At 43.7% G+C, this 24620-nt stretch overlaps 1 protein-coding gene across 1 annotated transcript in view; it reads left to right on the top strand.

Moving 5' to 3' along the window:
• Positions 1-880: 880 nt before the first annotated feature.
• atxn2 (ataxin 2) overlaps positions 881-24620 on the top strand; it is a 26210-nt gene continuing 2470 nt past the window's right edge. Inside the window, exons 1-25 of the mRNA XM_008289172.1 lie at positions 881-1382; positions 2821-2851; positions 3207-3266; positions 3693-3764; positions 5049-5199; positions 6092-6106; positions 8000-8124; positions 8263-8354; positions 8571-8759; positions 9519-9691; positions 10020-10268; positions 11799-11984; positions 12186-12365; positions 12729-12836; positions 13037-13107; positions 13199-13563; positions 13897-13960; positions 14084-14230; positions 14857-14874; positions 15532-15604; positions 17085-17278; positions 18146-18272; positions 18355-18546; positions 18667-18878; positions 23843-24020. Coding sequence (XP_008287394.1) covers positions 1273-1382; positions 2821-2851; positions 3207-3266; positions 3693-3764; positions 5049-5199; positions 6092-6106; positions 8000-8124; positions 8263-8354; positions 8571-8759; positions 9519-9691; positions 10020-10268; positions 11799-11984; positions 12186-12365; positions 12729-12836; positions 13037-13107; positions 13199-13563; positions 13897-13960; positions 14084-14230; positions 14857-14874; positions 15532-15604; positions 17085-17278; positions 18146-18272; positions 18355-18546; positions 18667-18878; positions 23843-24020 — 3382 coding nt within the window. The 5' untranslated portion in view covers positions 881-1272. The remainder of the gene's footprint in view (positions 1383-2820; positions 2852-3206; positions 3267-3692; positions 3765-5048; positions 5200-6091; positions 6107-7999; positions 8125-8262; positions 8355-8570; positions 8760-9518; positions 9692-10019; positions 10269-11798; positions 11985-12185; positions 12366-12728; positions 12837-13036; positions 13108-13198; positions 13564-13896; positions 13961-14083; positions 14231-14856; positions 14875-15531; positions 15605-17084; positions 17279-18145; positions 18273-18354; positions 18547-18666; positions 18879-23842; positions 24021-24620) is intronic.

The raw sequence follows: 24620 nt of genomic DNA, 5'->3' as shown, positions 1-24620 counted from the left end.
GTTTATATAGCATCCAATAAACCCCCACACAAAAATCACTGTCCAGCTACAATGATTGAATAATTAAATGTCAGCTATTAAATTAGTGGTAGACTATTTTGATTATTGATTAATGGAAGTAACATTTTCTGATTCCAGCTTCTTAAATGTGGACGCTCTCTGGATTCTTTAATCCTATGTGGCTGTAAATTTATTACCTTTATGAAAAAAACCATACATCGGTCATCTTGGGCTTTAGGAAAGTCGGTTCGATATTTTTCAACATTTTCTGACATTTTATAGATCAAACAACTAATTGATTAATAGGCAAAAAAAATAACCGACAGATTAACGGACTATAACATAACCCTTTTAAATTGCATCCCTGGTATGTTGCTCCTGCTATTCCGGCAGTTTACCTGCGCAACCATCTCCCTGCATCCCTGTGCAGGTTTCGAGAAGTCACGCCACTTATTTGCAAATTGAAAATCAAATCAAAAATCAAAGTGTCGCCTTGGTTCTGCTAATTGTGAGCAGTCGTGTTGCAATGGTTAGTTGCCATCAGTATGCACACACTAGCGGCGTGTAAATAGTGTGTGTGTGCGCCGGTGTGTAGTGCGTTCGCCGGCTCACGTGGATGCCACTAAACTGCCATTGAAGATTCATGGACTTCCTGAAAATAGTGCCATGGTGTCTGTGTTATCTTTAAAACCAATGAGTGTTTATGCGTTTCTACCGGCGGTCTAGATTAAATACGAGCGCATCTGTCTGTTTAGCAGCTAGACTGTTGTCAGTGAACCCAGTGTATGGATATTGAGTTAGATGTTATGAGCCGTTACGCCTTTCATATATCCCTCCGCTGTTTTTTGTCCCCTTTCAGACTGTTTTGGTCTTTTCGCTGTTAGCAACGGAAAGAAGCCGAGATAGCTGTAAACCCTATTTTGAGATAATCGAATTTTTTTGTTAGGCTTACACAACAAATTGACAAGAGGTGTAACATACATGTTTATTTTGGAAGAGTTATTGGAGCGTGTTGTCTTTTTTAAATATTATTTTTTTCTGTTTTAATAGGAATTGTACAGATTGCTAATTTAGCTAGCAACTGTTAGCCAGCTAGCTAGCTGCTTAGCATAGCATCCTCCTCAAGAGGCACGTTGACATTAGCCTGCTAGCTAGCCAGATCTTCGGTTTGCTAACGGTAGCGAGCTGTCACACAACCACACGCCGTCTCATCGTCAAGAAATTGCGGTGTGAAACTGGTCGCTTTCAGACGCTGTCTTTTATGGGATCACCATGTCAATGAAGGCCGGTGGAAATCGCAGCAAGCCCGGCGGTGGCAACACCGCTGGTGCCGCCGCCTCCGGTGCCGGAGGAAGCGGCGGGGGAAGACAGAATCTGGGCAGGTCTGTGAAATTATAACGTTAACTTAGAGAAATAAAAACACAGCAGCGAGCATGGATGTAGTCGGTTTTCGGTGCTTGGACACAGTCGCTCCCAACGGTAGCAGTTTGGAGAGATGACATTCCTGCTAAGTGGTCCAAAACTAGTGCGTGTTTGTGAACGTTATGCGGGCCTTGCGACGTGTTGGTCACCAAGTGTAACGTTATGCAGTTCGGCTAGCGAGGCCTGTCGGCTCGCTCCCAATAATGTTGCAACTTCGACGTAACGTTACCTCCTCCTGCACGTTAAATAAAACATACCACCCGGTGTCTGATTACGCATTTAGATTTGTTTGGGTGGACAAATGCCATTTCGCACATGTGTGCAGCAGTGACGCCGCTTGCCAAGTTGCTGATATCAGTTTACTATCAGCTTGGAGTCAATCTAGCTAGCGGTAATTAGCCGTTTGACAGTCCATGCTTGTAATTCAGTGCACTTGCCTCATTCAGTATTGTAGCGGTTGGCTAACGGGACGCAGCCCGGCGACTTTTTACGGCCAGTGCGATAAAACAACTGCGTTTGTTTTCATTTCACTACCATGTAGCTCGGTACGTTACCGCAACATTGCTGCAACGGGGTTGCCAAGAAATTGATATAAAGCGTGTGGGCGCACGAAAGAAAGGGGCGGGTGTGGAAACGGGGCTGAGGAGAAGGGGGAATTGTAGACCGACGGGCTTTCAACCTTGACGTTGCTGCTCGTGAGAAATAGTGTCCTTGAAGCATGACTTTTCTGTACATGTCGTCCTAAGATGAAGCTAACGCACGCTGTCAGTGCAGGAGCCGCATGCATATTGTGCTTTTTGGTGGTGTTAATTTAGCCAGGCTTCTATCCACCGGTCACTAGGACAGTACGTCCCATTCATTGCGTAGGTTTCATCTATTAAGGCCGAGCAAAGACACTGTAATTCAATATTGGACCAGTTGGACTCATGCACACAAAACCAGCACCGTATTTTTAGCCGTAAATGACTCGGATTTGATCCAGAATTAAGTATGTGTTAGTTGGCCTATTACTGATATACTACAGCGTGGAGATGGGTGGTCGTTGCTTACATTAAATCAAACGGGGATGCCTGGCCATGTGCCAGCTGCTGAACAAGGTGCATTTTAGGACATGCTTGGAAAAAAATGTAGGCTGCTGAGTGTTTGGCTGGCTGCCCCCTTGAACATCATTCTCACCAGCAAAATGTTGTGGAGTCTGTTTTAGTCTGCACTGCATTCAGATATCTAAGGTTTAATTGGATGGATTGTGTTGGTGATCCCTTTACGGTTTCCCCTTTCACATGTGCAGCACAAGTTTGCACCACATCCAGTCCGTCACACAGCTTTTTGTTTCAATATGCTCGGAAGAATGAATGATGATGGCAAGTTTGACAACCGCGACGTCTTTTTTTCTTTCAGGGGAAGACACAGCGGTAAAGGTCCTGCAGCAGTAAGTAACCTGTTCCCTCTGAGAAGTCGGTGTGAGATGGGTTTTGTGCTACGTAGGCCTGTATCATCAGATATTGACTATATCCAAATGCTGTGTATCAGAAGAAAACTGCTTTTTGAGAATTCACACAGTTGATTGATGCTCCTTTTTGTTCTGTCTGTGCAGAGTTATTTGTTTTTTTAAGGCATGCTACTTGACCTTAACCTAAATCCATTGGTCAGCAATGTTGGTAATTTGTATGCATTATGAATGGAACGAATGTCCAGCAGGTCTTACGTGGCTATGAGAGCTTATGTTGCTTAACATTTCCTTGCAGCTGTGAAACGTCAAAAGTTAATTGTATTTTTTTCTTTAGGTCATTTTCAATGGTGTATATGCAAATATGAGGATGGTCCATGTCTTGACTTCAGTGGTGGTATGTTTACTGAATGTCTGCCTTGTTAAGTCATTGAGACGTTTAGGTTCCTCAGAATTTTGTCTCGTGCGTAACACAAGTGCTGATAAGGACAATGAGCATTCTTGCAAAATTCCTTAGATGGAAGAAGAAAAAAACCCCCATATGAATCATGCTTACTGTAAATGAATTAGTAACAGCCATATTTACTGCAGTCTGTCTTTCACCACATGCTGTTTCTTCACAATGTCTACACTGCAATAAACAAAGCCTGTTTGTAGAGACAGCTGGCTGCATAAACAAAGCAGAGATTAATCAATCATCTGTCTACTTCATAGCAGATGGGTTTCTGAACTTGTTTTTTTTTTGGAATGTGTAAATTGACATTGGCACTTTATTGAATGAGTGTTGCATACAGTGAATAATGATAGGCCTGTTTATTTATAGGGGACCAAGTGCGAGCTGAAAGTTAAAAATGGAGCAGTCTATGAAGGAGTATTTAAGACATACGGTCCCGAGGTAAGAATCATACATGGTGTGATTTTTTTTTTTTTTTATAATATGGAGCAAGATCTGTTACTTTCTCAGTAGCTGCACTGATGATTAAGCTTAACTGTGATAGCGCCCTGCCAGCACTCAATAGCAGCTTCACCCCTGAGGTGGCTTAGACAAAGATTGCACTTTCCGTCTTTCCTTTTATGGTGGAGAGGTATGTGGCCCTTCCTCTTCCCTTTTAGGTTGAAGTATTCCTCAATCTTTCTTCTGTGGGGAAAACATATTTTTGTACAAATGAACAGCTTAACCTGAGCAATGGAGGGGGCTTCCTGTTCAGTTCATTTAGCAGAACTTGGCTTTAACTGGAGTTCTTGATCGGATGCCAGTAACATACATTATTCTGGTTGTTCACACCCAGGATATTTATTTATCTTACATGGCCTACCTCTTGTTGCAAAGTTTTGTGACTGAAATGTGAATAAGGCTGGCAGGAGACCAGAAGAAAGAAACAGAATTTGGCGTGCTCGCGCAGGCAAACACTACTTTTGTTTTGAGACCAAAACAAAGCTTCACATTTGGCTTTTATTACCACAGGGTGTGCAAGTCGAACAGTCAAACACGCTGAAATATTCACATGTTGCCCCTCTGCACACAGTCTCTTAGTCAACACCGGGATGTTTGGTTGCAGGGCTTGTGATTTCAATTTTCTTCCACTGTATCATACTAGTTGTAGTAAAAGTTCCAGCTTTGGGTGAATCTGAGGTCTTGTCAGCTCCCAGTGCGCCTCAGAAGCTGCTCCACCTGGTGTGGATGCCAATGACTGAAAAGGGCAAAATAAATTGATATTACCCCCAAGAACCTAGAAGGAATTACGCAGGCATGTTGATACGAAGCCAAGATTACAGATTTTAATTCCATCAAAGCAAGTGGTCTGACTGATTAGATCCTCTTTCCTCTGGTTGTGCTCATTGCTCTTATCTTTATTATCAACTCACCTATAAGTTACTCATTTGTTATTGTACAAAAAATAGGTGATAAAGTCTGACTGTAAAATGAAAAGATGTTTAATTTGTAAAACTGTAACCGAAAATCCCCCCTCAGGAAGCTGGAAAGGAAACGTCTGTGTTTTTTATGCTCAATAAATTTCCTTAAACGATTCCCATATAAATTGTTCCCAGCTGATTTTGCTCATCCAGCTCCTGATGAGTACGACCGCTACGATCAAACAGCGTCGACAGCTCAGGTTTTTTTTGCAGTGTTTCAGATTTTCCTTTAACCCAGTTCAACGTAACATGTCTTCTCCCTCAGTGTGACCTGGTGTTGGATGCAGCCCACAGAAAGAACCCAGAGCCCAGCGTAGGCCCCAGGAAAGAAGATATTGTGGAGAGCATAATTTTCAAGGCCTCCGATGTTGTAGTGGTGACCTTCAAAGATGTGGACCTGAATTTCGCCAGGAAAGGTACTGAGGGCGTTTTGTCTGCAAATACCATCTAGATACATAAATAGCAGCCTTTATACACTTAGTTCTTATAGATACTGAAAACTGATGCACAACTGGGTGAGTTTGTCACTCTGTATTCGCTGTACACACAAACATATACACATGCCAGAGTGAATGCCAATCGGTGCACACACACATACACACAATGTATTGATCTCTTTCGGTCTCTATTCACTGCCTTGATGTCACAGAGGCTTCGCCATGAGTTAAATCTTGTGTGTCTGCTCTGAGTGGCCGGCCATTGAAGACTAATTTGATCTATTGATTGGTCCGAAGGTTGCCCCGGCGCAGCAAGGACACTCAATAAAGGCTGAGTGACTCTGCTTCATGTAATTCATCTTGACCCATATAATTCTCCTTTGAACGATAATGGACTGTGTGGGAGAGTTTTATTGTCTGAAAATGAGCAGGTGGAGAAAAGCGTCAGGGTTTCGCCACACGATTCGAAGACACGGTGTTGCACCGGTGCCACTTTTACATGGAATTATTACGACACGCTGGGGAGTGACTGGAAATTTCACAATATTTTGTAGAAACGTGAGACATTTAAACACCGCCGCTCATCTGCGTGCTTATGTTGGCCAACAAGGCAGTGAACAAAAAACAAAAAAACACGATTTGTGCAGATAGTTTTCTATTCACTTAATAGCAATTTGAAGAGTCTGCTAGACATGGCTTGACTAAAACTGCATTCATTCTCAAACTGTAAAAAAAAAGAGTTTACACCAAGTTGAGTCAAACATGTTGGGTAGGAAACAACTGTTGGTGTGATCACCAGTCAGTCATTCTCTCTGTCAGTCCATCTTCTGACTCTGTGTCATCTGTGTGTCTCTCCTTTTCGATGGTCTAGTCTCTTCTGACACAGGTAATATATGGCTGTTTTCTCCTCCCGCACATCTCTGTATGCACTCAAACATACACACTAAGATCAGCATTTTCTTTAAAAAAAACCTGAAATCAGTAACATCTGTGAGAGTCTGGGCATGATCTGTTGCCGGTTGTTGCTGCCTTTTAATTCTGATTTGATGATAGAATTTGCTTTCATATAATCTAAAAATACGAATCAGCTGTGATGCAGGTCAGGCTTGCTCCATTTATTCACCAGATGCTTTTGTTATCTTTAGACTGGATGTTGCTTTCGGTGGAAGAACCGCCACACGCCCATTGTTTAGTTAAGCTCTTAGTTAAAGTGGCTCAAAGTGGACATTAAGCGTTTGGTCTTACTCACGAGGAATCTGAAGATGTGTGAGAGATATATCACAAATAGCATTAAGATTATGTGGTGTTAGATGTATAATATTCGATTATTTGTGTTCAACTAACACAAATTCATGTTTTATTTTTTAACAGTAGTTTTGAATTGATGTTTAAAGGTGCATTTTAAAATATTACATCCATTAAAACAAATTTTTATGATGGTTTATCTCCAATGACCCAGAAGGAGATGGATGCGATTAATATTTTTGTTTTAGCTAACGAGAGGTCACCTCTACGGCACTTGATCTCAACTTTTACTGCACCAGAGGTCAAATCAAAGTTAGATGGAAATTAAAGCATCATGATTCCATTGAAAGCAACAGATTACAAACTCACATTAAGCACCAGCACTTTATTTGCTTTCTGAGTGTTGTATTTAAAATGAAGTTCTGTCCTGATGTTTCATTTCGTTTGGCCCTGAAGTGCTTTGAGGTTGTATTATTGACTGCGATCTAAATGCATGTTTGCTTTACCCCTCACTATGCCCACATTTGATTTTTAAATTTCCCTTATTTTATGTACAATTCCCTCAATGAACAGTGTGCACACAGCAAGCCAACAACCTCTAGAAATAAACACCAGGCCTGTCAGCCCAACTTTATTCGTACCAGTCTAGTGTTTCTGAACTTGCCCCGTGCCAGAAATGCTTAAATGCCCTTTGTATTGTAGGATGAGTTGGGATGGCTGAGTTATGTAAGTCCAGGTGGCTGGTATGCTTTATGCACACAGTCCATTGGTGCCAGATCTGAGAATGTGAGAGCAGACTTGGGCTAACATGAGATTAGATTTCCTTTCAAACATAATTGGGGGTTGTCTTTGAGCATGCCTGTCCGTGATTCACTCTGTTGAGCCGAGGTATTCCGTATGTTTACTTAAACCTCGTGAATGAAAGACGGGAATGTCATCAGCCCCGCTAGAGTTTTATTTATACATGCAAATGCTGCCTTTCAAGATGTTGCCATGGTGATGCTTAATAAATCAAGTGGGGGAAATTGAGGCAGACATTGTAGACACTCTGCGATACCTGAATTTAATTTCTGACAGAAGTTTGCCAGCTGAACACGTTGTAGCACCGTACTTTGGATTTAATGAGTGCATTATGCTGCGATAGAGATTGAGGACTACTTCCCCCCCACTCCTGCCTCTTTTTTTTTTTTCTTTACAAGGTTGTATTCATAGTTATTCTCATGCTGTCAGAAATCTTTATCCTTACCAAGGCCAGCTCAAGCAAAAGCTCAAAATTTTTTTTGAAAGGATTTTTCTCCCAATCCGGTTGGGCCCATGTCTGGATGTGAGTGGGTGTGCCTGTTGAACCACCAGAACCTCCATGTAGACCTTTTGCTGTGAGACTTTGTGACAGAGGCTCGTGAGGCATGAGCGCTTCCCCGCATAAACAGTGAGAGTACAGCCATGTGACCGCATACCGCCACGAGCTTCTCTCTGTGCGAGTGTCGGCGTACGGCGGCGTGCTGTACATAAATTCTTCGTGTATATGTCGCAGACAACTTTACAGATGCGGCAGTGAGCGGCCGGATCAACGGTGAGCATAAAGAGAAAGATCTGGAGCCCTGGGATGGAGGAGAGACCCACAACTCCGACAGCCTGGAGTCTTTGGATACAGATGTGGTGAGAAGACATTGATGCTACTCTGTTGATGCATAGAATGGAATCCACAGAGGTTCTCGATTATGATAAAGAGAGGTTGTGTTATCCTGACAGTTTATAGGTCTGTTGGTAAATTCACTCTCTATCTCTTTATGTCAGTCAAACGGTTGGGATCCCAATGACATGTTCAAGTACAACGAGGAGAAATATGGAGTCCTGTCTACCTACGACAGCAGCCTCTCCACATACACGTAAGCGTCTCCATGTGCTCCACAAAGCTCAAAGTCTTTATTCTGTAATCTCCATCTCATGCTCCACATACAGAAGGTGCTGGATGTATATTTTTTGATATCTCTGGCCATTAACCGTGTTGTAGTGTACCCTCATACGGCAAGACTATGAATTTATAATAAGGCCTTACATAGTGACTCCTTGTCTCACCTGAGCTTTTTTCTTTTTTTTCCCAGGGTCCCCTTGGAGCGGGACAACTCGGAAGAGTTCCTGAAGAGGGAAGCGCGTGCTGCCCAGCTGGCGGAGGAGATTGAGGCCAGTGCCACATACAAGGCCCGTGTGGCTCTGGAGAACGATGAACGCACTGAGGAGGAGAAATACACTGCTGTGGTGCGAGGGGAACGGGAGACTCACACACTTAGCAGGTAAGACCAGGATACACAGTAAAACCTTTGGGCCAACACATACTGCTTGTGCCAGTGCACACCTCACAATGAAATATTTGTGACATAATTGTGATTGTAGATTATTATCAGCCCATATGTTCAGATTTCATTCATTTTCATCGTTGGTAATTGACTCTTGATACCAGCTCCTTTAAAACTCAGCAGCACAGCAATGCACCGTTAACTTTGTGGGATTTATTGTGCTTTATTCTTAAATGTTATTAGTAAATGTGCATCGTGTTAAGTTATGGATCCGGCCTGGCCAGTTAATTGAGTCAGCAGATTTATTTCTAATGTTCATCAGCTATACAGATTTGTTGGAACACCCATCATTCATGTTTTATTATTATAATCAATTAAAAGAGAAGGCTCACTGTATCAGTATGACATATTCTATATATTTCTTTATACTGGCATGTTCTGACAGACACCACCCACACTGTGTATGTGTTCATGTTGCTTGCAGACAGTGAAATTCAGGCACAGCCTCGAGAAGCATATTTAAACCTTAAAGGGAGAGAAAGTGGTTCCAGCAAATTCACTAAGTATACAGCAGCTGTTCCCAGAACAAATACTTCATTGGTAATTAAAGAAAACATGCTCATTTTGGCTGATGAGAAGTACTTAGTTGAATGTAATAGAGGGTAGAATTATTTCCTCAACTTTGGCATTGTGTATTTAACTAAACCATCTGCCTGTATTGTTTGTTTGTTTGTTTGTTTGTATGTGGGTGGGCAGAGAGAATAAGTACATTCCTCCAGGTCAGAGGAACAGGGAGGCGATGTCATGGGGGCCAGGACGTCAGAATTCACCTCGTCTGGGTCAGAACTCAGCTGGACCCTCAACTCCTCGACCAGGACCTCACGACTACAGTCCCAGCTCTGGGGCCGACCAGAGGGTGGTTAACGGAGGTACGTTTACCACGTCACTCACAAACCTGGGGCATTACTTGCTGCACTCTATGAACACAATACTTCTGCAGAAGCGCACTGGCCCATCTTGTACTGTTGAATGGATGTAAAGCTAGAGTGTTTGGGTTGTGTACATTTGTTGTTCCTGTTCCTGTTAATTTTATTTTCTGGATTTATTTCACTTCAGTCGATTAGATCATTTTGTTCCTGTCTTGCCATTCTTTCTCATATTTATTAATCTCCCTATTCTTTCTGTTCCTGCTTTATCTTTGTTCTCCCCGACTTTAACCGGTTGTCATCCTTGATCATTTGTCCTTGCCTCTTTTAGGTTCATCCCATTGGCCCTCACCCTGTCCGTCTCCTTCCTCCCGCCCCCCCTCTCGTTACCAGTCTGGCCCCTCCTCCCTGCCTCCTCGGGCGACCACGCCCACCAGGCCACCCTCCAGACCCCCCTCTCGACCTTCCAGACCTCCCTCTCATTCATCCCACCCTTCTTATCCCTCCTCTTCATCCTCCTTTTCCCACCACGGGCCCACGTCGTCGGCCTCCAATCTGCCCAAACGCATGTCTTCAGAAGGTACCCACATCACTGTGGAGTAGACCTGGGCAAAGGCATGAGCTGAAGGTGGAGGGATTGAACTCAGTATTGAAATTATTTTCCCCGATCACATTGAAAGCGGTCGAAAAAATGTCATAAAAGTTCAGTAAGGGAATTACTTTCAAAAATACATTTGCCCAGGTCTAGTGTGGAACAACACAAATAGGTGAAATTGCTTCTTCAGACTGATGTTTTTTTGGGGTCAGATTTGCAATTTCCACACAAATGGAAATTGCGAGGATTTAGTAATGCACAAAGCTGATCCTTTGTCAGTGGATCTGACAGTTTCACCTTGGCATGTGGGTGCACCACAGTGTGTGCTGTGCTTTCTACTAGTAAGGCACCGACTATACAAAACCTCTCAGCGTGTTTCCTGACAGAGCGTTCAAAGGAAGATAATCTTAGCAGACAGCATAGTATTTTAATAAAAAGACGTACAGGGCTGTGCAAATATGTGAATGAAGCATTCGAAAGATGCTCACAGAAGTTTGAATAGCTTCTTTTAAAAAGAAGACACATCATTGAAACCAACGTAATTACTTGGTTCTCGCGTACAGTGCTTAACATTTTCTGATGTGTCGACTCTGTATTGGATTTGGAACGTATCAATGAAAACGAAAACTCAAAGCTTTAATTTGACTGCCGTGTTGGATGCACTGTGTGAATATCTGTTCTTTTACACTTGGCTCCTCAATTGCATCGGACCAAAAGTTACTGATAAATGTGAAAAAAAAACATTAAGAGTAACTGAAATTTTGACTTGAAAATTGAGCTTTTATGCCTTCTGCTATTGGCCCTTTCTGCTTTAAAGCATTACGAACCAAAACAGCCATCATTACTGTGTGATTTATCGCACCTGTTAGCGACAGCATTGCAGCAAGATCAATCAACCACAGGAGGACAAAAAGGCAAAGTTTAATCTGATGTTTTAAGAACATCATCAATCGATCAAATGAATACCTTACTTAAAACTGAAAGAGAGCCCTAACCGCATATTTAACATAGAATCCATTGAGCTGGAGCACTGTGTCACTGTTAAATACTAATAGATCTTGTTTACTTTGCACATATTTTTACTGTAAAATGGCAAAATCCTCGGTTAGCGTTTAGCCAAACATTAGTGTTGCTCTGGGCTCTCACTGTTCGCTGCACAAATTTGCTAGAATGCAGATTCTCTAAATGCAGGTGTCCACCTCACCTTATCACCTCTGTTTTCCCTTTTCTTATCCCTCACTTTACTTGGTTGTGGTTTGAAAAGTCTGGGGTGTTGTTTGATCACTGACGGGATTTCCTGCAGTTTCTCCACTAACACGCATGTCACCAAATAACATTACTGTGTGATGTGGTATTTAATCCTTAGATTACAAAGTGTGGGTTTTTGAAAGCTTTTTCTGAGACACAAACGAGAAACCTTCACAGCAGGATCGTAGCAACACAGTGTGCTGACGTCACTGCCGCTTTGCGCTTATGGAGTTCTGTTTGTTTGTATTGGTCTTTCTTCATCTACAGGTCCACCAAGGATGTCTCCAAAATCCCAGCGGACACCTCGTGCTCACAGAGTGCCACCCTGCCGAACCAGTGGAGTGCCCCAAGGGGTGGATTTAATTTCCCACAATGCCCCTGGTGAGGTTCCAGTGACTCCACCGACCAGGAGTAGCTCCTCTGGTGGGACGTGGTCTTCAGTGGTTAGTGGAGGTAACAGCTTTTTGGATTTCTTTACTTATTCTGCGTGCGAAGGAGATTGGAGATTATGGTTCAGCACCACTGGATGTCATCTTTAATACTATAACACTTCAACACTGAAATACTTACTCTGTGTTACTGGCAATTAAACCAAGGTGAGTGAATAAGGTTTCAGTATATGATCACCAAAGTCTCATCTCTGCTTCCCCTCAGCTCACAGACCTCGCTCCCCCCGACAGAATAGTATTGGTGGAGCCTCCTCTGGCTCCTCGTCCCTTCCTTCACCACAGACGGGAACAGCTCCTGTGGAAACTGTTACTACACCAACATCGGCTTCCTCTCCTACTGCTGCTAGCCCCGCCCCTAACATGGTCGCTACTCCATCAGGAGATGGTAAGTTCAAAGGTACTTCAGCCAAAGGAGCTCTTTGCACATGTTATTTCATGAGATGTTTGTGTAGGAGAGGGATGAGCATATCCAGAAGTTTCAAATCAACTCCTGCACATTCTGGTGCAAGATATTCATCTTGCAAAAACATTTTTGTGTGACGGTCTAGCACGGAAACGTTGCAAATAAATATATTTTTTTGCAAGTGAAAGTTAACCCACGCTATCACTAAGAATGACTGAGGAAATAAGGAATGCCAAGAGTCTTATCAGATACCTGATTTTCATGCACTTGGATCTGATGTTTTACTGTAGATTCTTGCTTTATGCTGGGATTAAGCAAACTGTTTTGGTTTTTTTTCCTGTGTAGCAAAAGAGTGTCGTGTCCAGGAGACAAGACAAACCTCCCCTTCTGCAAACAAGGAGAACATCAAGCCTTTGGACAGCTCACCTAGTATTACCAGACCAGTCTGTAAAGGTAAAGCTTACACTGGACAACACTGGAAATTGAGTGCCGTGAAGCATTATCAATAATACTGTGTAGATAAGAGCGTTTGTTGCAACACCTTTTTCTCACCTGTTTTTATTCATTTAGCTGTCATAATGTCATTTAGACTGTTGGGCTGTCATAAAAAATAGATATTTTCAGAATCTAAACCCATTTCTCTCCACTTACAGGACCTCCTTCTATGGCACCAGACCACAGAAAACAAATAGATAATTTAAAGAAATTTAGTGTAGATTTTAGAGTAAGTATCTCTTTCATTCATGCAAAATAGAAATAATCATCTCACAATTATAGCCAAAGCTTCAACTCTTCTCTCTGTGGTCCCTTTGCAGTTGCAGTCTAGTTCAAATCCAGACCCTGCCTTTGACCAGATGATGACCAAGCCTGCCAGAGATCCAGCAGACAAGCCTAAAGACCTTCCCCTGGACAAAGCCTCCGCAGCGGGGCGAGAGGGCACTGAAGATGGTGTTGTAGTGATTGCCTCTGGCACATCCGGTGGTGCCCCTGCTCCATCCACCACCACCACAAACACCAGTAAGCCTGGCAGCCCTGCTGCACTGTCTCCATCCCCTTCTGCCCCTGACCAGAAGAGGGCGGGGCTGGATGTGACGTCACAGGGAGTTCAGACGACCGCCACGTCTACGTTCAGTGGACCCAAGCATGAAGAGAAGGAGGAGAAAAAGGAGGCAGTGCAAGAGTGAGTGGAGGGGATGCTGTATGAAACTTTAATACATGTGGTGACTGTGATTTTATTATCAACAAATCTGATGAGAAGAGTGTTTTCTGTTCCTGATATACTTTATTCTTCTGTGCAGTAGAGATCCATTGTTGTCCAAAAACAGGAAAGAAATGTTTATTAATCTTCCTCTGAATGTACAACATGAAAACTCTTTAATCCTGCTGAGTAATGTTTGCTGAAAACAAAGCTCCACTGTTATAGAAAATGACTGAGCAAAATGAAAACTGTAATCATAATCTCAGACTGATCCTTTAAACGTTAACTTCTTCACCGTTTGTTCTTCTCCAACAGTCAAGTCAGAAAATCAACCCTGAATCCAAATGCCAATGAGTTCAAACCCAGGTTTAACACACAGGTCAGTCTGCACCACCGCTGCTGCCAGACTGCATCATTTACATACCACAAACTGCCATTGTTATTCAACTCATTTCTATGTCTCTGACTGTCTCTGTCTTTTTCTATTCTTCTTCTTCATCAGCCCAAACCAGCCAACACCCCGACGCCTCCCCGGCCTCAGGGCCAGCCCAGCCCCTCCATTGTGGTCCAGCAGCCTCCGACTGTCTACGGCCAGACAGTGTGCTTCCCCCAGATGTATCCGCTCACACCAGTCAGCCCTGGAGTGCAGGTGAGAGACACTCCTGCATGCTGAAATGTGCAGCATGGAGACAGATTTATTTTTGTTCAGCGCAGATCACCCTGAGCATCACATTGCATCCCTGTGATATGCTGGGTTCATTAAAGCAAATCCCTAACAAGACGAGGTCTCCCAAACATGTCTGCATATGTCTGTCCTCATTTGTTAATTTCCTTTCCTTTCTTCTATCTCGGATTCATCCCTAATGCATCATTACTTCCTCTGTATTTCTTGAGGACACATCGCACAATATTTTACATGTTTTTTTTTTTCTTTAATATACGGAACATCTTTTCTCTTCATCTTCCACAAACTGTTTACTTCAATTATTTTCGATGCATTCATTAAAAACGAATAGAACTGTTACAGAAATGTGTGCGTAATGATGTCAAACTAACATTTCACAGCAGTCTCAAAGGACTTATTAGAACTTCTTAGCATACTTTTGATGAAAGCTGTTACGTCTGTAGTCGTAAATCTGTATTTTTTGTTCCTGTGTTGCTTTAAGAAAAACTTGGTGATCCAACATCAGACACGTGCAAACGATAACAACTAAAGAGTGGTTCTTTTTCCCTTTTCTCCCCCTCCTCCTCCTCCTCTCTCTCTCGCTCCATTAGAAAAGCATAATATGGAAGGTTTGTGAATTTTTCTAAGATTTCTATATTTTTTAAATCCTTTTGTTTTTTTTGTATTTGTTTTTTTTTAAGCCCAATCAGTACTGAGATGTTTTGCTTGCTTGTTGAATTAATGCCATCAGATGTTGGTTTGCCAACTTCTTATTGCAATTCATTTTTAAACTGTCATCACAGATGGACTTAAAACTTCATCTTTTTTTTCTTTTTTTTTCTATTGGCTTCATCTGTTTCCCAAACAAATGGCTGCAAGCTAATAGGAGTTTAAGCCTCTTTCGTTTTGCTGCAGTACTGTTTGTAATAGTCGTGCATGGTGTATAATGTTAAGGACTGAAGGAACGGAAGCAATGTTTGGTTTATAATCATAGTTGTAAAACACCTTTTTTTTTTTTTTGCCCGATGATAGACAGGTGTAGAAAATGCATGTGGCCCCAGGTAAGAGATAATTCTCACAAATGTTTGGTGCTAGGTGAGAGGATAGCTGCTAAATCAACAGTTAAACGCTGAATAGCGACTGTGCAGCACAAATATGTATTAATTGACCTATTTTTTTAGCCTAGGGCCTTTCATTCTGGTAGGGGAGATGCTTAAGTTCCCTGAGAAGACTGACTATGAACATGTTTTCTTCATCTACCATCCTCATTCCCCTCCTCTCTCCAGTCTCCAGCTATGTACCAGGTTCAGATGCCTCATATGACGGTCAGCCAGTCTAAACCCTACAGACCAGGTAAAGGTGAGAATAACTTTCTTTCTCTCATTTGAAGCCCATTGCTGTCTTTTTCTGTCTCTTAACTTAAAAATGCATGGCTGCCAAGTACATTTTCTTCAGGGACTTTAATGCATTCATGATTTTCTGTATTTGCAGCAATTTTTCCTTCTTTGAGTAGCACAAACACTGGTCCTGCCATGACTTTGAGTCGCATTATGAGTGTTTTTATACTTACCGATGCTTGGCTAGCTTAAAGTCTGTTTGGTACGTCTTTTCATGATGACCAGTTTTTTTTAAATCTAGGGGAGTTTCTAATGGCTTAATTAACACGCCTTGTCGCCACAGTAAAAATAAATTCCTGATCAGTGAAAAGAAATGGAGAGCGTCTTCTGACATATTTTCTTCCAGAAGCACACCAGGGGACTGAGTCATCCGTAGCGCACTCAGGAATTACTGGATGTTTTGATGAGGAGCCTGAAAATTATTCACATCAGCGCCTGAAGCCTCACAGGAAATGTAACTGATTGGTTGATGAATTAATGAAGTGTATTATTCCAGATGGGAATTGATTTGCGGTGTTAAATTCAAACAGGCACAATAGCAACACGCGCTGAAAAGTGATAGTAAAAAAGCGTATTCCACACGGGTGGCACCCAGTGCCAGCCACACTGTCTGTAGTGTCGTACCACACAGGTGAAAGGAAGTATTAGAAGCTGGTGTTTGCATAAAAGAGAAAAAGTTTCAGAAATGTTCTTCCCATGGGGCCCAATCTGCTCAAGTGTTTCCCATTTTCAGAGAATTATTTTCTGTGGACAGATGTTGGAAAAGGTGTCTCATATTATAATAATGTCTGTGGAGATCCTCAGTCATCCAGGTCATGGTTGTTCTGGTAGATTAATCGTAGCAGCTGCTTGAGTTCCTTGAAGACGTTCGACCTCTCATCCAAGAGGCTTCATCAGTTCTGACTGACTAGTTGGGAGTTCCAGATACTTCTGTCCTGAAGGAGCCATTAACACCTGAGTTTCGGTTTCTCCTCCTCCTCGTTATGTGACTCCTTAGTGCTCCCCCTGCCACGATGGGCTTCATTAGGGTCTTCTGTGGCTAGGTGTGGATGTGGGTTCATCTTCCTGGTTAGAGATCTTAGGACTGAATTGTAAACAGGTGATGCCTCAGACCTCCACCTTGGTTGAGGAATGGTCTTTCCAGTTGGACATAGATGCTTCTGTCACCCCTCTCTCAAACCATCTGTCCTCCCTGAGAGAGGGGTGAAAGAAACCATCTATGTCCAACTGGAAAGCCTCTTGGATCAGAGGTGAAACATCTTCACGGAACTCAAGCAAGTCCAGTTGCTACGATTAAACCACGAGAACAATCGGTTCAGTAAATTTTACCTCCCTCTTCATGAAGCAGCAGGACTTTTGTCTCTCCTCAACAACTCTGTTAAGTTCAGATTCACAGACTTTTAAACTTCTTCCACATGTAATCTCTTAACGTGTATGTCTAGTACCCAACATGCCCCAGCAGAGGTCAGACCAGCACCACCCGCCGGGCACGCCCACCATGATGCACCCAGCCACAGCAGCAGGACCACCCATTGTAGCACCGAGCCCCGCCTACCCTGCGCAGTACTTCACCTGCAGCCCGCAGCAGTTCACCAGTCAGCCGCTCGTCCAGCAGATGCCACACTACCAGTCCCAGGTGAGATTTACCTCCACGGCAGGTATCGGAACAATGCAACGTTTAGCAGCTTTTTCAGCAAGGCTCAACCCAGGAGGCTCCTCCATTAAGAACCATATGTAACCATTACAGTTACTGTGGTACCATCAATTAGTACTGGCAGTCTTTATCTCTCCCAGCTGTTCACCAGTCAGCAATTTGGCTGACAGATGCCTGCGGTTCAGCAGCTTGACGGGGTGCCAGCACGATGCCAGTGTTTCATCACTACTGATTTGGGGGAGCTGACTGCACACTCCTTCCTCTTACACCTGACGTGTTATTACCTGTGTGCAAGCAGGCTTTGATCAAACCACTGAGAGACGGTTAGGAGGCTGGCACAGGGTTGACATTATGGCCTTGTATTGATAAGGAATGGGAATTTCATGCTGTTTTACTGCCGTTAATATAACTGACTCCACAATTTTGTCTCAAGAATGGGATGAGATAATAAGAGAAAGGGAGGAAAAGATAAAACTAAACTGAAATGTCATAAAGTACAAATTTCACTGCTGGGTAAAAAAAAAAAAAAATCCTCTAATGCAAAACAGCAAAGCCGACTCAAGGCACCAATTAAAGTTTTTAACAAAAGAAGTCAAACCTCTGAAGAGTCGCATATAGTTTTACCAAAAACAGCCACAAAACACTTTGTCTTATTAAAATCTTGACTAAAATGTGTATGTAGGTCAGGAAATATCTGATCACAACAGCCTCTTTCAATACGGGATGCTTGGTTCTACATTACAGTCACAACTGATAAATGTGAGGTTAGATTCTGTAGCTCTGGGCTGAGACAAACCTCAGATGGGCTCTAATGCTGATGTTGTCTGTCTGTCCTTGTGTGTCCTCCAGGCGCAGCATGTGTTCAGTCCGGTGATGCAGGGCAGTGCCAGGATGATGGCGCCTCCTACACACGGCCAGCCCAGCCTGGTCTCTTCCTCAACTACACAGTACCCAGAGCAGACACACACCATGTATGGTACGTCACGCGTCGGCCGACGATGTGCAGGTGACTGTTTTCATGCATTTCACAGTTACTGACGCTGATTTCTGTGTCGCAGTGTCTCCAGGGCCTATGCCTCAGCAGTACCCACACCCCAGCGCCACCCTGCACCCTCACCCACAGCACCCCCAGCCCTCTGCCACGCCTACGGGCCAAGGACAGCAGGGTGGTCCGCCTCAACACGGAGGTCCTCCTAGCCACCCAGCTGCCAGCCCAGTCCAGCACCCGCAGCACCCGCAGGCAGCGGCAGGTGAGTATATCGAGGCTGAAAGCTCGCTTAAGCCTCGCTTCAGTTCCTGTGCTCATCTTGCTGAGTTTGTAATGGGGCGCGGTGGTCACGCGTGTTTGTGTGTGTGTTTGCGTGTCGTAGCAGCAGCAGCAGCCCAGGCCCTCCACCTGGCCAACCAGCCTCCACAGCAGCAGATGTATTCTGCCTTGGCCCCTACGCCCCCCTCCATGACCCCGGGGCCCAACCCTCAGTCTCCCCAGGCATCATTCCCCTCTGCCCAGCAGACGGTTTATATCCACCCGCAGCAGGTGCAGCACGGCTACAACCCCAACCACATGGCACACGTGCAGCAGGTAGGTCACCACCTTGTGTCAGCTCTCTGGACAAACAGCCGCAGTAGCTCCAGCCAAGCAGCCACTCTGGCTGTGTTTCCTGTATTTAAACGTGGGAGCGAGGAACTCTTGAATCACTTCCAGCAGATGTTTCATTTTATGAATGGATCATATTTGGGTGTTGATAATGACGTACGTGCAGCAGATCTTTTCTTGGCAGGCTGACCGAGTTTAAATTAGGATGCGGATCTCAATGTTCTCTAGTCGTAGATGTAAGTGGGTTTAGTTCAGAGGAAACCAGCACCGGATGAAGAGGAAAAACAAATTTTATTCACTGATTAAAAGACAATCCAATCATGTTAATTCCATTCATCATAATTGAATTGCTCAAAGCCTTACTGTTGGTTTCCCATAAAGCTCGACCAATTTCTGTCTTAAAAGGCTTTAAGTCATTCTAGGAAACGCACGTATTTGCGGTGAAATTAAAAATACAAAAGAAGTGTATTTCAGGAAGGTTTTCAATCTCTGTCTATGTGATGTGTGGAGCTTGATTCAGGATGTGGTCATATCCTGACTGGCTGCTGTGGACGGGGGACAACTCTTTCAAACTGGTGAAGAAACGCCTGCCAGCACCTCCAGCGCCGCTCTGAGTGACCTGCTGTGTGTCTTACGGGCATTTAGAAGTGTGGCTTTTGAAAAAGTGAATGGAAACAGAAGCGTTTTGTCTTCGGATAACATGACCAACACCAGCTGACATGAAAGAATATTTACAACTGACAACAGTTCCTGAAAGCCTCTCTCCGTTTTTCTCTCGTAGGAGGCGAAACTTTTTGTTTGTTTTATCTTCTTCAAGATTTTTGGTAGTTGGAAAACAACCGGTCTTGTTTCTGGCTTCCTCTGCCGTGTTTATTACAGCCATGAGTAATGTGGCCTGTATCACCAGCATCTGACAGCACTACAGAGCCTCATGTATCTGCTCCAAAGTACTTAATGGAAACAAGCTGAAGCCATTTTTTACGTTTTTGCACCTTTTTGAAAGTGCGTCACTTGACAGTTATATGGAAACGGTTTCTGTGTGAATCTGAAAACAGAGACTCTCTATTCCTCATGAACACGTTTGGAGGACTGAAAAAAAAGTTTTCAACAGTTTTCACATTTCTGCTTGCGTGTAGTTCAAACAAATAAGTTACAGCGTGTTAGTTAAAGCAGCGAGCGGCGATGGACGGGTCCTTGCTGTACGATTGTCGGCCTTCGTGCACGTTGGGTTTTGGCAGAAACGCGTAAACTCTGATCGAGCGTGTCGAGTTTCAGGCAGATCGGAGCTCTAGTTATAAGCCACTTCCTGTTTAATGGCGAGCCACGGCGACGTGCGTGTCGGGCCGTGGCGGGAACACGCTCTGGCTGGGACTCGGAGCACACGTGTAAAGTTTCAGGCAGATTGGAGCAGGCCAGTTACACAGCTCATCCCGTTTTATGGTGTTCTATGGCGCCGTGTTTTTTCAAAATGGCGGACTTCCTGTTGGATTTAGGGCTTGGTGCTGATTGACTTTTTTGTGCGCCCCGACCTGCTGCACATGCCCAGCGAATTTCGTAGGTGCAGGTGAAATGGCCTGCCAACGGTGAATGGTGGAAACAGCAAAAATACGCAAAATGGCCTTTCATCGAAATTGGACGCCATTTCTACACTGTTGAACTTTTGGGGAAGATTTCAACAACGTTTAATGACCACGTCCTGTAGTTTGTGCTGGATGAATTTCAGGTGTGTATGACATAACCTCTAGGAGGAGATGGATTTTGAAAATGAGGGAAAATCATCCGGCATGCTCGCCGTTTTTCCAACATGGCGGATGTCCTGTTGGGTTCACATAAAGGCGCTGGTCAGCTTTAAAGACGCAGGCAGGTGAACTTTAGAAACCCAGACCAGCGGTTTCCTCCTGCTTTCAGTGTTTCACTAAACTTGGCTGATTGCCTCCAGTGGCTCCAAACGTATTGCACAAGAGACTAATGCCGGCCTTATCTCACGCTCAAGAAGAAAGCATTAAAGTGCGTCTCACTAAATGTTGATCTTTTAACAAATGCACTCCTGCTGGCAGAAAGCAGACGGTATATTTAGATAATGTACTACCTGTTGTACAAAAGCCAAAACCCCTCCGAGGGCCTTTCTTACAGGAACCATACGTCTTTGTCTCTGCGGTTATAAATGAGCAAACTTGTGTTTACTTTATTTAAGAACTTGATGGGATTTCAGACGGCGAGCCAAGTTCCACAGTCAGTTAGTCTGAACAGAGGTTATTAATCTTGTGTTTGTTAGTGCGATGCTCTGCTTTATCCTTTCTTCTAGAGATGCACCAGTAGAACTTTCAGGGAGGAGAACGTCGGCTTGTTGTGGCCAGTACAGACATTAGAAATCAGAATATTAATCTCACAAGTGCAAAAACACAGGTTGTTGTTTTTTTCCTGCATAGAGGATCGTTTGATGGCTTCCCCATAGAGATTCTATCCAAAACCAAAAGGAAAACCAGCAGTGCAATTGAGAATGAAAATAGCAATTAAGTTTTTCAGTTAATGAGGGTTTTATTTAATCAAGCTTGGACAGAAATAACAGGAACATGAATATATTTATGTCAAGTAACAGTGAGTCACTGCCTGCAGCCAGGAAAAACCCTGGAGAAGGAAAATAAAGATATTTTTACACTGATGAGTGTATTTTTCTAACACAACAATATTTAGAGAGGCCTGACCATCAGGACAATGAATAATATATTCATTCATTGTAAAATAGTTCTGTAATATTTTAGGCTAACGCCAGACCACATCTCCAGCTTGTCGAGCATGCATACGCTTAAAAAGTATTAACTTGACTCAGGCTAAATATTGATTATTTAAAACTACTCAACTGCAAAGTTTAGGAAAGGTCGCCACCTTTAACCTTAAACTGGTGAATAGTTCTGGATCGCCCCACTGCTGGTAGAGACGAGGGGTTCTGACTGGACTCAAAAAGTTTAACTCAGTTTTACTTCTGTAGCTCGTTAGGCCAAACTGTCACATCTAGTTAGAGCTCATGTGGTTTATATGGACCAGCTGAAGTCAGGGTTAGTGAAGTATGTTGAGTCTCTATTAAGCTGCTACATCACCATGGAAGCTGCACCGCTAACCTGCTCCAGACCCGGTTCTGTTCAGAGTTTGGGATTCAAATCGATGTGAGGTTCACCGCCGTGTCACCAGTTTTATACTGAAGCTGATAGAACACAGAATAAAAACGTTTATTGATGTTTATCACAGAGAATATTCTATCAGTAGCTTTATTTAAAATACATTTTATTTAGAGACATCTTTCTCGGCTCTCGAGGACACCGTACGTACATGACATAAATCAATTAAAAGAAACAACATTAAAAATAGGTGAAGCTCTCGATTTACCAGATCCATCTACGTCCCAACCCTCACGAGCTTTGGGTCATGACCAAAAGAACAAGATCGCGGATACTAGCGGCCAAAATTAGCTTCCTCCACAGGGTGGAGCCTTAGAGACAGGGTGAGGAGCTCCGAGTAGAGCCGCTGCTCCTGGGCGTCAAAAGGAGCCAGTTGAAGTGGTTTGGACATCTGATTCGGATGCCTCCGGGAAGGCTTCCTCTGGAGGTCTTCTGAACACGTCCACCTGGGAGGAGACCACGAGGCAGACCCAGAACCCGCTGGAGGGATTATATCTCTCGGCTGGCCTGGTAACGCCTCGGGATCCCCCAGGAAGAGCTGGAAGGCGTCACCAAAGGGAGGGAGGGAGGTCTGGAATGACCTGCTCCGCCAACTGCCCCACGACCCGACCCCGGATAAGGGGAAAATGATAGATGGATGGATGGACATTAAAAATAAGTAAACTCACTAAATTAAACAGACAGAACAACAGGCTTCAGGTGGAGTAGGCAGTCCTGAACAGATAAGTTTTAAGTTGTGATTTGAACTGGGGCAGTGAATCAATGTTTCTGAGTCGGGATGAATTCCAGACACTTTCCTACTAATCTGACTTTGACTTGGACAAACACTGAAGTGATTTCCACATGATGGGACAGTGTGACGCTTTAATGCACTTTGTTTTTAAGTATCACAGCAGCTCTAATGTGCAGCTCTAGTGTTGTTTTGCTTTTGTTTTAAAGCCACTACAGTCAAATGAATAAATTAACACATGATTAACGCTGTTCTAGCAGCTTTCCTCTCCTATCATTTGCAGTAGCTTTCTACCGTTTTAATGTTCTTTGTGGCTCTGTGCCGTAACAACCTGTTCCTCTGGACTGAAGCAGGCGATTGTTCAGAAAAGTTTTATGATCCTTCAGAAGCCCCCTTTTTATGGGAGAAAACCTGGTCAGTAAATCCAGCCGACAACCAGCCGTTCACAAACAGAGTGTGTCCGTGTCGAGCTCTCTTTGTGTTGCAGCCCTCAGGTCTTGTGGGTGAAGACGGGACTCGGAGTTGACAATAGAGAGAGCAGCTTTTTTCTTTTTCTTTCACATTGTGCTTGTTCAGCAGGTGTTTGATAAATCGCTTCCAGTGTCTCCGTTTGCGGCAGGTTTTGTTGCACAGCAGAATAACAAGCCTCGCCGTCAGTCAGCAACCGTAACCTCCAGTCCTTTGCCGGAGCCACAGTATCTGCCGCTGCACACAAAGAGCAGAGTGTCGGCGAGAAAACACCTCCCAGAGCTGCATCCTAAACGGTCTGCAGCGCGTTCACAATCAGTCGTAATCATCAGCCCAAGTTCCATCTTCAAAACAACAATAACTTCTTGTTTTTTTTGCATTACATATTCACCGCCGCTGATAGCTGGTGCTCGCTGCAGGCCCCATGCTGCTCCTGTCAGCAGCAGACAGGCAGCGTGGCGCCGCCGCTGACGTCCATCTGTTTCGTCTTTCTAACCAACTCGTCTCTCACCCTCCTGTTTGACTCTGTCACACTTCTGTTCTCGCCGCTCACTTCCCATTTCTCTCCCTCCCAGGCCCACATGCAGTCTGGTATCGTGCCGTCTCACCACCCGGCTCCCACCCACCCCACCATGATGCTGATGGCCACCCAGGGTCCTCCAGGCGGTCCTCAGCCACCCATGCCCCAGACCGCCCTCAACCCCATCCCTGTTTCCTCCACTACACATTTCTCCTACCTGGCACATCCACAAGGTACTTTAATGAATATGAAGATGCACATGTTGCTGTGTTTGTATTCTCACTTTAGTTTATACTCTTATACTGTTAAATGTATTCAAACACTTCTGTTACAGAAAAGACAAAACTCATAACAGTCACTCAAATATCTAGAAACTGAAAAAAGTAATAATAAATAAAAATTTGCTAAATTATAATTTAGTGAAATAAGACGTTGCTTTTGAATTGTGGTTGAAAGGAATAATTTTAAAAAACAAACAAAACCATCCCAGACAAATCAGAGCACTTTGCTGATGAACAGTGAAATCAGAACACCTGTCAACAGGTTCACAAGTCTGACTGAGAGTTACAGAAAACACTCGACTACAGTGATTGGCTCAAACTAAATATTAGTTTACGGGTCCCATCAGGCTTGTTTGCGTTTTAAATATATATATATATACAGTCATGATTCAATAATCCGACCCTTAACAATCCTAAACCTGCTATCCGACAGGTTTTTAGGAAAAACGAACAGAACCCATAAAAACAGCCTTAACATAGCGACAGCCTTGGATTCTGACTCCGACATGACATTTAATGTCACCAATCAGGATGACGGCGTATTATCTGACT

This window comes from Stegastes partitus, unplaced genomic scaffold, assembly GCF_000690725.1.
Source record: "Stegastes partitus isolate 25-593 unplaced genomic scaffold, Stegastes_partitus-1.0.2 Scaffold596, whole genome shotgun sequence".
Lineage (NCBI taxonomy): Eukaryota > Metazoa > Chordata > Actinopteri > Pomacentridae > Stegastes > Stegastes partitus.
This window is presented reverse-complemented; position numbering and strand designations above follow the sequence as displayed.